Genomic DNA, 14,130 nt, shown 5'->3' with positions numbered 1-14,130 from the left:
TATTTGGATGCTCTGCCTCTTTCCAGAAATGATTGAAGGCAATTAATAATGACTACTTTATGTCTGCATTCAGCACTGAGGAGCAGATAGGTTAGGTAATAGATATTTTCTGTTCTGTAGTATTTTATTTGGTTCCAAACATTGTGCTGCCCATGTGATGAAACTGATCACCAACCCCTGACCTGAGGGTCAAATGTTTGAACATTTTTCTCTATTCAGAATCCTTCTCACCTCCTTAAAAAGGAAACTGGATTCCTTGTCGGCAAGGATCCAGACTTCCTGGGAACTGCCAAATGACACTTTTTTTCCCCGAAGCCTAGAAGATGAGCCCTTCCCCACTTTTTCTTCTGAGGCAAAGCTTTCCTCCAGAAAATCTGTGGCAAGTCAGCCTTTTCTGCCTCCAGTTAATAAGTTGTATTTTCTAGACATTTCCTAACATTTTAAGGGAGTTGCTGCATATTGTAAATTTTTTCTAGATTATGTTTCCAAAAGTTACCTGGTCCAGTAAATCAAGTGGAGAGCTGACCCCAAACCTACTGAATGAGAATGTCCTGGAGAGAGCCCTGGGAATTTTTATTTTAACAGGCCCTTGATGTAATTCTTATCATCAGGCAAGTTTGGAAAATACTGTTCTAAGGCTTAAACAGACTGAGCAACCTTGAGTCTCTTGTGATTTGTATTAAGCCCATTTTCTGATACTCAGAATAGTGGCAGCCATTGTCCCCTTCTATACTACACACTACCTGAGACCAGAGATTATGTCCCATTTTTGTGTCCTCAGCGCTTTGGATAGTCTCTGGCACATGGTAAATTCTCAGTGGCCGAACCCTAGTACTGTGAAGGACTTAACTTTGTAGAACAGAGTGAGATTGTTTTTTTGTCATCTAAATCATTTTTTCTCTGGTGCCTTTCTTCAGAGTAGTTCACACTGCACTCTAATTATTACTACTATGATTCGTCTGAAATAACAGCAAGTGTTGATGCTAAAGAAAAGTTGGGGAGCTGATAAAGGGAAATAGTCATTGCATTCCTTATAAAGAGGTACCTAGTTACAGTGGACAGATCATGGAGGCTTGTCCTGTTTTGTGTTTTACCCATATCCGAAAAATCAGTTTGACATTCAGAAAACAAGACTCAAGAGCATATGGACCTCTTAACTATTTGAGACTCTTGGAGCCTCAATTGTGTGGATGTATTTCTGGAAAAGGCTTTCTGGGAGTATGAAAAAACAGGAGATTATGAAATCTACAGTAATGAACTTGCCGGCTTAGGTACTATTCTAATGCTAAGTTTGTAGTATTTGAGGTTACTAACTTATTAATAAGCAACCTGAAATAAATGAGATCTGGCTAAAGTTCTTTGCAAAGAATTCTTCAAATGTTCAGTCCTTATCATACAATTGGAAAGAATTTCTGTTTCCTTCCTTCATTAATTAGTCCAACAAATATTTATCGAGCAAACACGTACTGTGTGTTAGGCACTAAATAACAATTGTAACAATTCAAGAATCAAATCCTTGAACAATGTAGTGAATATAGACAACAGTACTGTATTTTAATCAGACTTCCTAAGAGACTAGATCTTAATTATTCCAGCCACTAAAAAGAAATGATAATTATGTGATAGAGGTGCTAGTTATTGCTACAATGGCAGTCATAATATAAATGTATCAAATTAAAAAAAATTGAATCCCAAGTGTGAGGAAGAAAGTGCTACCTCTGTGGGGTCTGATTGCAGAAAACCTAAAGGAGAATCTAAAACAGACTGGTGCTGTAATGAGAAGTCAAGGAGTAATTTGGCTTCCCACCTTAGCAAGACAAGTGAAAAGACATGTTTAGCCATGATGCGAAGTTTCCTAAATTCTTGAAGCTATGGGGGAAAGGTGTGGGAGTAATTTTATGGGTAAAAGAAAACTGAGGGCGGGGGGCGGGGAATATAAATATCCATACAACACTTAACCAACTCTTACAAAATTAAAGTCACTTGGTAGGTATGTAAAAATTTGGTTTGTTAGTAATAATAGTATATTACATTTCTTTTCAAGCAATAGTTTAAATGTTAACCATTTACTTTCTAAAAAATTAATTTACTTTTAAGTGTCTTTTTTTCTTTTTGCCAAATCAAGGCAAAAACTGCTGAACTTTCCCAAATCTACCCTTAGTTTTATCTGTGAAAAGAGAGCAAAAACAGAATAGACACATTAGTGTTACATTAAAACAAGGTTGTTGCATCTGGATTTAGGATCTTCTAAAGGAATAATAAACGGAATTTTTTTTGAACTACTTATTTTCAGTAAATAAACTTGGGGTGAAGGTGGGGGACACAACTAAATTCGTTGAACTAAACCACGTGGAATTTTTTCTACCCAGTTTCATTTACTAAGCTCTGAGAGTTGTCAGTCTCTACTTCCGGTGCTTCATCATTTTATGGGTTTCTGAAAATCAAAAGCTTGCCCAGATCAAGATAAGCTTCTCTACCCTTGCACGTTTTCATTTTCATGATTTGTTATTTCCAAACATAAACCATTTTTTTCATGTGGTGATGAAGGATTCTAAAGCAGGTAAGAAATAAAAATAGTAAGGAAAAATACATTTTCACTTCTAAGGGTGTAGGTTTATAGTCTCTTATCCGTAATTCAGAAATCAAAATAGGACTAAAAATCAGGTTTTTATAACTCACTTGCCACTGAAACCTGACCTAAAGTGGAGAGAAAGACTGCTTATAATCTTTTGTTCATCCCACTCTGAAATTTTTCATTGAAACATTAATGTGTGTGACTGTGGATTGTTGCCTCTTACTGTGTTGGGTGTTATTTACTGTATGGTATATAACTATATACTTAAAAACAAACAATTCTGAGATCTGGGATGTCCATGTTCCCAAGGATTTCAGGTAAGAGACTGCAGACCTGATTTGGACCTGTTCTTACTCTCCTGCGCCCTGAAATTGTGAAAGCAAAGGGAATGCTCCATATTTCTAAAATGAAATGCTACTACCAGTGCCCATTCTGTTTATCTTCTAAAGCTTGGTCAGACCAGGAACGTGCCTCTAGACTGTTGGTTCTCAAAGCAGCATAAGCATCACCTGGGAACCTGCTAAAAATGCAAATTCTTGAGCCCCCATTCTAGATCTCCTGACTCAGAAACTCTGGGGGTGGGTCTGGCCATCTGTGTTTTAACAAACACTCCAGAGGATTCTGATGCATGCTCAAGTTTTAGAACCACTGCTCTAGATCCAGATTGGCAAATTGCAGCCTGCAGGCCAAACCCACATGCTTTTGTATGCATGCCCCTTGAGCTAAGACTGGTTTTTACATTTTTTTAATGGCTGAAAAAATTAAAAATAACTATTTTGTGACACATGAACATTGTTTAAGCGTCACATTTTAGTGCCCATAAAGTTTTATTAGAAAACGGTCATGCCCATTCATTTATACGTTGTCTGTGGCTGCTGTTGCACAACATCAGCAGAGACTGTATGGCCTGAAAAGCCAAGAATATTTACTGTCTGGTCCTTTACAGAAAGAGTTTGCAAACCCCTGCTCTAGGTCAGTAGTCAACATGAGGAGTATCATAAGCAGGGAAGGTAGTACTGAGACCTTCCTTCATTTCCGTATGTGAGAGTTGTTCTAATAATCAGATAATTACATGAATCTACAGTTTTAAGTCAACATAGTATTTGTATTATTTTGGAGGACTAAGAGCCAAGTAGTTGATATTTTAAGTTTCATCATTCTAAAAACTATTTATAATCTGAAATTCTTTAGTTCGTTGGAAAAGATAAATCCACTTAAAAAATTTTTTTTTCTTATTTTGTGCTTTAACATTTCTATCTTCCAGGACACATTGCCTTTCATGAAAGACTGAACTGTGTCCTGGTTAGGTTGTGTTGCAGGGTTTTATTATTTTGTGCAAGGTTCGAGCAAGCCCTTTAAATTACTCTTTAAGTAGTGGTTGTAATGCCCCCAGGTAGCCTGTAGTTAACTTTCTGTATCTATACAGCCATCCCTCTGTGTTTACTTCATTTATGGTGAGGATGTGAAGAGAGAAGTGTTTTGATGAACTGCCCATTTGTTTTTCATTATCTTTTCTGGGAAGCTGTAAATTTTCCTCCGTGGGCAGCATTAAATTATACTCTTACTAAAAACTCCCAACAGTTTAAGTGTGTGGATTCTGATATCTGTAGTATTCGTACAGTTTTGATTATTTTTTTTCTTGGTCATTTAAAAGGGAGCATCATGCAGCTCAATGGGCAGTAAGTCTTTACTTGTACAATGCAATGACCTCTAGTCATAAACATGTATTAACTATTTTATTTTTGTATGTGTGTGTGTCTTAATAAATTGTGTTCCTTAGGCAACTTGTTCCAGCGATGGCATGTTCCTCTAGAACTCCAGATGACAAGACAAATGGCTAGCTCTGGTGCATCAGGGGGCAAAATCGATAATTCTGTGTTAGTCCTTATTGTGGGCTTATCAACAATAGGAGCTGGTGCATATGTAAGTAGAAAAGCAGCTTGTGTAAAGAAGCTGCCAAACAGCTCCCATTAGTAGACTCAGTACTACTCTGCTTTAAAACTTTTGCAACTAATTCCCCTTTCTCCTTTTGGAAGAATTTCCAAAAAGCCTTCTTTAAAGTGCCTACTGTCTAATAATCCTGTGAGAGCCAATTTGGGAATGACTGAAATTTAATCTCCTGTTGATTAGCTTTGCTCTTTTCACTTGTCTTTTTACTCATTACTTTAAAGCCACTGTGTTTGCTTAGATTTGACTAATCCACAAAATTGTACTCTTTTCTCTTGGATATGACACACTAACCTGTGAATAGGTGAGAATTCATTGCAGCTCCTTAGCACAATATTTGATTTTGCCCCATTTGTCAGATATTTTATTTTTTCCTCAGCTTGGGATAGACATTAAGCAAAAACAACAATAACAACAGCTTTCAGTCCAAAATATTAAGTGTTCCTAAAACGAAAGCTATCCCTGAATCTCACCCAGAGACTAAATTATAGAAGTTGGCCCAGTATCTCCAATTTTAGAATGGAATTTGTGTGAGGGGAGAAATACGGTTTTAAATGCTATGTGATATTAACACAGTTATATCTCCTTAAATGAACTCTGATCAGCTTGGTTGGTCACAGAGGAATTATTCTGTGATGCTTTTTTTTTTTTTTTAACTTGGCGGGGTTTGCTGTGACTAAGCAGATCAGTCTAAAGTTGGATCACGTAAGGTTGAGTGAACCAACTTAGATAACACCTAGTAACACCCTGAAGCAGTTTTTTCACTCCCCAAGAGCAAATGGTTGGATGCCATTATAATTTTAGTTTTTTCCACATTGGTAAGACAGTGCAATTATCTTTGGTCCTTGGTCACTAGGTTATAAAACAGGGAGATGAAAATGACTTGAAGTTACCTAGATTGTCATTCCCTGACCTGACTCCCAAATGCACAAAGATACCGTTTTTGCCAGTTGTGAATCAACCCAGAGTAAGAAGTAGGTGAGCTCCGTCCGATAACAGACTCTGAGGAAGTGCACATCCTCCAGTCCTGGAGCAGCACTTGTTTCTTTTTTAGCACAGGGTAACCAAAAATGCTTCCCTGCCTTTGTGTTGAATGTTTCTTCATTAATACTTAGTGCTTTTTCTATTTCCTTTTGTTTCTTTCTTGGCCTTATCTTTACCTACAGTTGTGCAGTGTCATCATCTAGGATCCCCTTCTAGATCACTAGCGTCTGCAGGTGCTTCTGTGAAAGATGGCAGCAGCCTAGTATACTTCTTAATTGTAGGAGCAACAGTCACTGGGGCAGGAGTTTATTATGTAAGATGCTTACACTAAAATATATTTCGGGATAGGGTGGGTGAGACCATTGCACTAATGAAAACTTGATCCATTAGATACAACGAAGTATTCATAGCATGTGCTTTCTAGGTATTTATTAAAGGGACATTGTCAGTCACTAGGGAGCCCTCAAACCTCATCTTTCAAACTGTTGAAGTCCTACCAGATATATGTAAAGCTGTACATTTAATGATTATTTTTAAATCCTCATCATTAACCCTTCCTTTGAAACTTTTACCAAGTTCATAATTCTTTTTAAGATGCTAAATTATATTGTGCTTTAGTGCTGCATACCTAACAAGATAGTCTCAAAGAGTAAACATCAAATAAACAAGTTAAAGTAACTTGACTACCATCTGTTTTGGATCATTTTAGGTAAAACGTCATTTTTGTGTTTTGTCAGAAACAATCAACCCTACTTTTATTGTGAAAAGGCATTTTATTGAATGCTTCTGAGGAGGTCCAAAAAGCCACAGAATTACAGTATTCTCCCCACCCACCCCCAGCCTCTATTTCAAAGTAAATGCATTTGGCAGTGTCCCTTTTGTAATCTCTAATTTGGTCAAACTAGTGGCTGAAGTGGTACAAGCTAACACATTCGTGTAGACTGCTTTTGTAAATGCCTCTCATTCATAATTTAGATACTACCCTCAGTCCCTTACCTCTTCCATTTCCTAGCTCTCGACTTTTGCCATCAGTTCCACCTCATTCATTCAAAAATAGATATAAAGTGTTTGCATCTGATATGTTTGTAACAGCTGAAACCTATTAAACCTCTGGTTTATGTTGCTGTTCCAGAGTTGGATGGCCTCCACAGAGCTGGCCAGGCAAATCTCTTGATGCCAGGCCACAAGACAGGGCCACAAGTCACTGTTGCTTTCTTCCACCTTGGAAGTATCTACAAAGTACAAGTTCCTCTCAAGCCATTCACTTAAATGCCTCATTGCCCTCTGTGTTTATCCAACACTGGTAATAGTAAAGCTACTAGATTATAGTGGTTTCAGATTAAATGATAAGCTTTTGTCTACCTACAACTGTTATTGAACTATTCTGTAAAGTTTTATATTGGGTTTTAAGTCATTTAAAATGTGATCCGAGGTAGCTTAGGTTTTTAACCTCTGAAATTGTCTTCGTCTCACAAGAACTATTAAAATCAGAGTTCAGATTTGATGAGATGTGGCTATAAAACTTAATGTTTGTTAGTCTCCTCTGACTGCCATAAGAAAATAACACAGACTGGATGGCTTAAACAACAGAAATGTATTTTCTCACAGTCTGGACACTAGAAGTCCAAGATGGGAGTACCAGCATGGCCAGGTTCTGGTAAGAACTCTCTTCCTGGCTTGACCACCTTCTCCTATGTCCTCACGTAGGGGAGAGAAAGAGAGAGAGCGAGCATGAGCTCTGGAGTCTCTTATTCTTATAAGGGCACCAGCCCTATCGAATTAAGCCCCCCCCCCTTATTTAACCTTTATCACCTCCCAAATGCCCCATCTCCAAATACCATCGCTTCAACATATGAATTGGAAGGGAACACAGACATTCAGTCCACAGTGGTATTCCTTTCCTCTCTCACATGAGAAAGTGCTCCTAATTTGAGTACAAATACTACTTTAGCGACTCCTGAGTTGGGAGCTCTTTACCACCCCCACAACCCTCCAAAACTAAGAGAGCAGAGCTAAGGACAAGGGAAATTTTTCTGAAATGTTTGCTCTGGGTCTGTACTTCTTTTTTTTTTTTTAAGATTTTTAAAAAAGATTTTATTTATTTATTTGAAAGAGAGAGAGTGACTGAGAGCACAAGAAGGGAAAGAAGCAGAGGGAGAGGGGCAAGCAGACTCCCCACTGAGGAGGGAGCCCAACGCAGGGCTTGATACCAGGACCCTGGGATCACGACCTGAGCCAAAGGCAGCCGCTTAACCAACTGAACCACCCGGGTCCCCTTAGATTTTTATTTACTTATTTGAGAGATCGAGAGGGAGAGGGAGAGAGAGAGCACGAGCAGGGGGGAGGAGTAGAGGGAGAATCAGACTCCCCACTGATCAGGGAACAGGACACAGGACTCGATCCCAGGACCCTGGGATCATGACCTGAGCCGAAGGCAGACATTTAACTGACTGAGCCACCCAGGCACCCTTGGGGTCTGTACTTTTTTTTTTTTTTTAAAGATTTTATTTATTTATTTGACAGAGATAGAGACAGCCAGCGAGAGAGGGAACACAAGCAGGGGGAGTGGGAGAGGAAGAAGCAGGCTCATTGCAGAAGAGCCTGATGTGGGGCTCGATCCCATAACGCGGGGATCACGCCCTGAGCCGAAGGCAGACGCTCAACCGCTGTGCCACCCAGGCGCCCCTGGGGTCTGTACTTTAAACCAGTGGTGTTTACATTTTTCACCACAGTTCACAGAAAATTACATTTTATCTGGCAACGCATTATATAACTATAAATACATAAAACTCAAAATTCAAAATAACACTTAGTAGGTGTGATAAACGCTGATAGTTTTATTCTGTTTGTTTTTTAATGCTGATTATAACCTTACTAAATTGATTTTACAGCCCACTAATGGGTTGCAACCTCAATTTGGAAAGCACTGATCTGAACAGCATTGTTTGGCTTAGAATGCAAATAGGAACTCCTGATTGGCATGGATATGGGCATTCCTCCTCGTCTTGCTAGTGACTTTCTCTAGGACTGTAGACAGATCTGTTATTTGTCAGTGAGCAGAGCCTAAGTAGCCTTTAGACTATTTAATGAGATTTAGTATTGAGGCCCTTTGCCCAACTTGTTCAACTGGTTGTTCAACTGGTAAAATCATATTGTCTCATAAAATGACATTTTTCCTTTCAAATTTCTTCAGGGCAAATAAACACCACCATATTAATCTGTTTAGAAAAGTTGTCTCCAGTGATATTTTTCACAGATTTGTAGTTTTTCTTAACCCGACATGTATTCATATTACTAATTGGAAATCTGTGCAAACTGGGAATACAGCAACACTTGGGGGAAAAGTAAATTTTTATTTAGTATGTCTGCAAACATTTTATATCAGAATATTTACTTAACAGCTAGATACATAAATATATATGTATATAAATATACGACAACCCTCATTTTTGTCCTTTCCCCACTAAACCTCAAGATATTTCTTGGTCTGCTCTACCCATCACGTGTGAAGCCATTAGGTCTAGGCTATTTTTGGATATCTCTCTCCGTCTGACCATGACCCCAGTTTATTTCTCTGTTCACTCATGTTGACCAGCTTAAGCCATCTTTTTAGGTAAAATTCCCTTTCTTAAAAGAAATTTTTATTTATTTATTTTTAAAGATTTTATTTATTTAACAGAGAGAGAGTGAGAGAGCACAAGCAGAGGGAGTGGCAGAGGGGGAGGGAGAAGCAGGCTCCCCACTGAGCAGGGAACCCAATGTGGGGCTCGATCCCAGGACCCTGAGATCATGACCCAAGCCGAAGGCAGATGCCCAACCATCTGAGCCACCCAGGTGCCCCAAGAAATTTTTTTTTGGTGTGGGTAAATACTGGATTCGTGTATGGTATCCGATAGCAAGGTAAAAACTTTCTTCCTGAAGTTGATGTCAGTTGAATTCAGTTTATTAATGTGATGAATTTATTGGTGAATTCAGGGAATAGCCATTCACCTTTAACATGCCATACTTAATTTTCTAACCCACTCATACCATATGTTAGATATTTCTAGGCTGATAAATGTTAAGTCCAGGTTTCAGGGTCCAGGTTCCTCATTACAGCCCACTGCCTAATGGGCTGCTCTGTGAAGGGCTCATAGAAATATTCTTCAGACATGTTTTATGACACTTCTGATTGTCCTTACTTTCTCCTCCAATTAATTAATGACCTGGGATTTCATTTGACATCAGTTACTTAAATTTTCATCTTGTTGAGCCTTTGGGGTACAAAAGAGCAAAAGTATTGTAATTAAAACAAGTCATTCTTGCCTATTTTTTGTAAATCTCCAATAAATTCCAATGCTGTATGTTAAAAAAAAAAAACTAGTCATAATGCTAACAGACCCTTCTTCAAGTTTAACAGCTAAAGAAGATAGTAGATTTGAAATAGGTGATTAAGCAAGGTATTTGACGCTTGGTAAATATTTAATGTCAAAAGCAGGATAGACCATTGAGGGGAAAGATGAATTATGCTGTGAGACCAGGATACAGGCAGTCATGTTTCAGGGCATTAGCAGAGTACCCAACAAAACTTGGGACATCTACCAAGAAAACGTAATGTCCCAGCTTCCTACCCAGAACTGTATAGTTTGGTTTCACAGCTAGTAACCAGCATTGTCCCAAGACCGCTTTTATAAAATTTAACCTTGGGGCGCCTGGATGGCTCATTTGGTTAAGCCTGTGACTTTGGCGCAGGTCATGATCTCAGGGTCCTGGGACTGAGCCACACATTGGGCTCCCCGCTCAGCAGGGAGTCTGCTTCTCCCTCTCCCTCTGCCACTCCCCCCACTCATGCTATTGCTCTCTTATAAATAAATAAATAAAACCTTTAAAAAAATAATAAAGTTTAGCCCTTTATTCTTCTAGTATAAGACAATTTTCTTTAAAAAAAAGATTTAAAAAGATGGTAAAGACAGCTTAAGAGGGTAGGAAAGTCATTCAGGTATTCATGAATATACATTTGTTTTATTTCTTTATAAAAGCTTATAAAAATTAGAATCAGTGTAATTCAGGGCACCTGGCTGGCTCAGTCAGTAGAGCTTGTGACTCTTGTGAGTTTGAGCCCCATGTTGGACATAGAGATTACTTTAAAAAAATTTTTTTTAAATGAAAAAAGAATTTTTAATAAAATTATTTTCTTTTTTTCTTTAGCTGTACCTTCAGACTTAAATATAAGGAAAATTCTTTACATAGAGCCTAAGGAAATTTGAAACTGGAACCTTTTCATCTATGTGCCCTGGTCTTTCTAGACCAAGTGTGTACATATCCAATATTTTTTTTCTTGAGAAAATAATTTTGCCATAATGATTTTAACATAGAACTTACTTCATGTAGACAAAAGCTTCTCATTTAATTGAAAGATAATGACATTACTTATGGTATGAGCTAGCTTTATGATGAAATTTTCTCCATGTTTGGATCTGCAGGCCTACAAGACTATAAAAGATGATCAAAAAAGATATGATGAACGAATGTCAGGGTTAGGGCTGACACCAGAAGAGAAACAGAAAAGGGCCACGTCACCTGGTGAGTATTATTTAAGACTCAATATATGAAGGGCAAGTTAAAAACAATTTGGGTGCTATGCTTTGCAAATGTCTTACAGACGTGATGATGCTCTGAGATTTTAAGCTTCCAGAAACTGTGCAATTACCCCAGACCTGGGGTATTTGTTAAGGTATTTGATTGGAATTTGGGTTTTAGAATAGTCATTAATGATGATTATGATTAGTTGATTTTTTTTATATCAGGCTCTTAAAAGGCAAGCTTTGTGAGGAAAGTTGTTGGAAAAGACATGAGGCCTTTTTTTTCAATGAGGAAATTCTTTTGGTCTGTTTTATTCCCCTTTAGAGTCTTCAGAGTTTTCAAGTTGTTAAAGATATATTTGTTTTCCTAAAGCATATAGCCCTAGCCATCACTTCCATCCCCATGACTAGCTTGATTTTTCAGAGAGGAATGTTTTAATCCCTTAATAAGCCCCACAACTCTGGGTGGGCCATTACGTTGCTTTCTTCAGAACACCTCCTTTTTCTTGAACGTTATATAATAATCCCAAATTGACCTGCTGGGTTTTCCCCCTTTACTGCTAACAAAAGGTGAAACTGTACTTGATATTTTCCTGTTGGTCATTAGGAAGTTAATGGGAAGAGCAGAAGCTTTCTGATGTATACTTTCTGACATATTTTAGAAATAGCTAGACATTTAAGCTAAGTTCTAGTTCTGACAGACATAATGAATGAATGACGTTGGCCAAATCATTCACCTCTTTGGGGGGTATTTTTCACTTATGAAATGAAAAAGATACTTGCTTTTCTTGTCCCATCAGGCTGCTGTGAAGTTGGTCAAGATTAATGTAGGTACAGTGTTTGCTAGCTTTATGTAATGGATTGAAACAAGTGCAAGGTGATTCTTTTTTTAATAGTGGCAAGGAGAAGCGCCTGGCTGGCTGGCTCAGTCGGAGGAGCCTGCGACTCTTGATCTCGGGGTCATGAGTTCAAGCCTCGTGTTGGGTGTAGAGATTACTAAAAAAATAAATAAATAAACTTTAAATAGGGGCAAGGAGTCATCTGAGATTTTAAGAAAGTTCACCCTGTCTGGTGTGTTGCTTACAGCTCCAGAAGGAGAACCAGTTCCTCAAGTCAGGGTACCAAGTCATGTTCCGTTCCTGCTTATCGGTGGAGGCACCGCTGCTTTTGCTGCAGCCAGATCCATCCGGGCTCGGGATCCTGGGGCCAGGGTAAGCCACACACTCTTCGGCTTGGCACGGAGGGTATAGTCTGCAAGCACTTAGCCAATATGAGCGCTTTGCTATCTGCCTCTTAAATGACTTGGCTGTGATAAGTATCATTATTTTATATCTGAAGGTATTGATCGTGTCTGAAGACCCTGAGCTGCCATACATGCGACCTCCCCTTTCGAAAGAACTGTGGTTTTCAGATGATCCAAATGTCACAAAGACGCTGCGATTCAGACAGTGGAATGGAAAAGAGAGAAGGTGTGTTCACTTCCGTAAAATGGGCCTGACTGGCAGCTTGAACTGAGCACAGGGCATTGGTCAGGAGTTTGCATAGACCATGTACGGCGCATAGGAGACGTGCCTTGGCTGCACACTGGAGTCCGCTCTGGTGCACACTTGGTACAGCTTAGAGGCAACAGGCTCCCATGGCAAGAGTCCTGGATTTTGTTACCAGATCTGCCAACAAGTAAAGCTGTAACGTTGGCCTGTGAAGTACTAATGCGCCTATTTCCGGGACCTTTCTGTTAGACTTCTGCCATGAAGGTCAGCTCGGCCTGTGTCGTCACTTCCTTAACTTGCCAAGGCGTCTCCCTTAAAAGCAAAAGATTAGACACTCTTCTCTGGTATTTTCCTTGACACCCTAGCAGGCATTCAGAATTGTGGGACTAGAGTGGGAACACTGTAAGAAAGAACCTTGTTATTAAAATGTTTGCGTGAAAGACTTGGAAGGACGGGTCCAGAAGCCTTCTCCTTCTGCAGGACTCCATGGATCTCTTGATTCCAATACCATGTTTTTGGGCTCCAGTTTTTTTCTCACTAGTGATCCCTTTGATACTGGACTAAGTTTTACAGATCTGCCCACCTCCCTCACCCCCATTATCATGTTCTGTTCTCAAGCAGGATGCATACTGTCAATTATGTTAGCCATCCCTTAATTAATATCTCATAGCTAATGTCTGCTGTTTGAGGCAAAATCCTCTCAGGAGCTAGACCTAGCTGTCCATTGACCAGCACCATTCTGGACAACTCATTTGGGTGGATGTGTGAATACCAGCTCCCTGGATGGTCTTCTTGTTCTAACTTTGGGGGTTTTTGTTGTTGTTGTTGTTGTTTAAGATTTATTTATTTATTTGAGAAAGAAAGTGCACAGTGGGTGGAGGGGCAGAGACAGAGGGAAAGGGAGAGAGAGAATCTCAAGAAGACTCCCCGCTGAGCACAGAGCCGGACACGGGGCTTGATCTCATGACTCTGAAATCATGACCTGAGCCAAAATTAGTAGTCAGACGCTCAACCAACTGAGCCACCCAGGCACCCTTTCTTGTTCTAATTTTGAACCTAAATCCAGAGCAGGGTTTCTCAACCTTGGCACTATTGGCATTTAGTCCTGGATAATTCTTTGTTGTGGGGGCTGCTGTGTGCATTGTAGGATGTTTAATAGCATCTTTGGTCTCTACCCACTAGATACCAGAAGCCCCCCTCCCCCTAAGCTGTAGCCAGAAATGCCTCTAGACATTGCCAGATTGCCCCCAGGTGAGAACCACTAGCCTAAAATACCTCTGTGTAAATAAGTTTCGACCAAGATTTAGTAGACTTGGAAACCTACTCTGGAAAGCGTTCCTAAGAGTTTTTCATGATTGAAACAATTTTACCAAAGCTGTGGGGGGAAGTTGATGGCAGTTCCAGGTGCTTATAACATTTTCTCCCTCTTCTCTGTACAGCATATATTTCCAGCCACCTTCTTTCTATGTCTCTGCTCAGGACCTGCCTCACATTGAAAATGGTGGTGTGGCTGTCCTCACTGGGAAGAAGGTGAGCTAGTAGGCTGCTTCCATTGTCAAGCTCCATGTGGGCC

The 14,130-nt window shown here is 39.4% G+C and overlaps 2 protein-coding genes across 3 annotated transcripts in view; one reads left to right on the top strand and one right to left on the bottom strand.

Annotated features, from left to right (window-relative positions):
* Nucleotides 1–14,130, bottom strand: part of RAB33A (RAB33A, member RAS oncogene family) — a 52,760-nt gene that overhangs the window by 16,532 nt on the left and 22,098 nt on the right. The gene's annotated exons all lie outside the window — the stretch shown is intronic.
* AIFM1 (apoptosis inducing factor mitochondria associated 1) overlaps nt 1–14,130 on the top strand; it is a 31,142-nt gene that overhangs the window by 2,330 nt on the left and 14,682 nt on the right. The window contains exons 2-6 of one of the 2 annotated variants that reach the window (XM_019799014.2): nt 5,689–5,819; nt 10,969–11,068; nt 12,154–12,278; nt 12,406–12,536; nt 13,997–14,087. In XM_019799014.2, the coding sequence (XP_019654573.1) occupies nt 5,689–5,819; nt 10,969–11,068; nt 12,154–12,278; nt 12,406–12,536; nt 13,997–14,087 (578 nt within the window). Of the gene's footprint in view, nt 1–4,355; nt 4,499–5,688; nt 5,820–10,968; nt 11,069–12,153; nt 12,279–12,405; nt 12,537–13,996; nt 14,088–14,130 lie in introns of both variants that reach the window. The other variant, XM_002918582.4, reaches the window with a different exon arrangement.

Source organism: Ailuropoda melanoleuca, chromosome X (genome assembly GCF_002007445.2).
Source record: "Ailuropoda melanoleuca isolate Jingjing chromosome X, ASM200744v2, whole genome shotgun sequence".
Taxonomy (NCBI): domain Eukaryota; kingdom Metazoa; phylum Chordata; class Mammalia; order Carnivora; family Ursidae; genus Ailuropoda; species Ailuropoda melanoleuca.
Note: the sequence above shows the minus strand (reverse complement) of the source record. Positions and strands in the feature narration are given on the sequence as shown.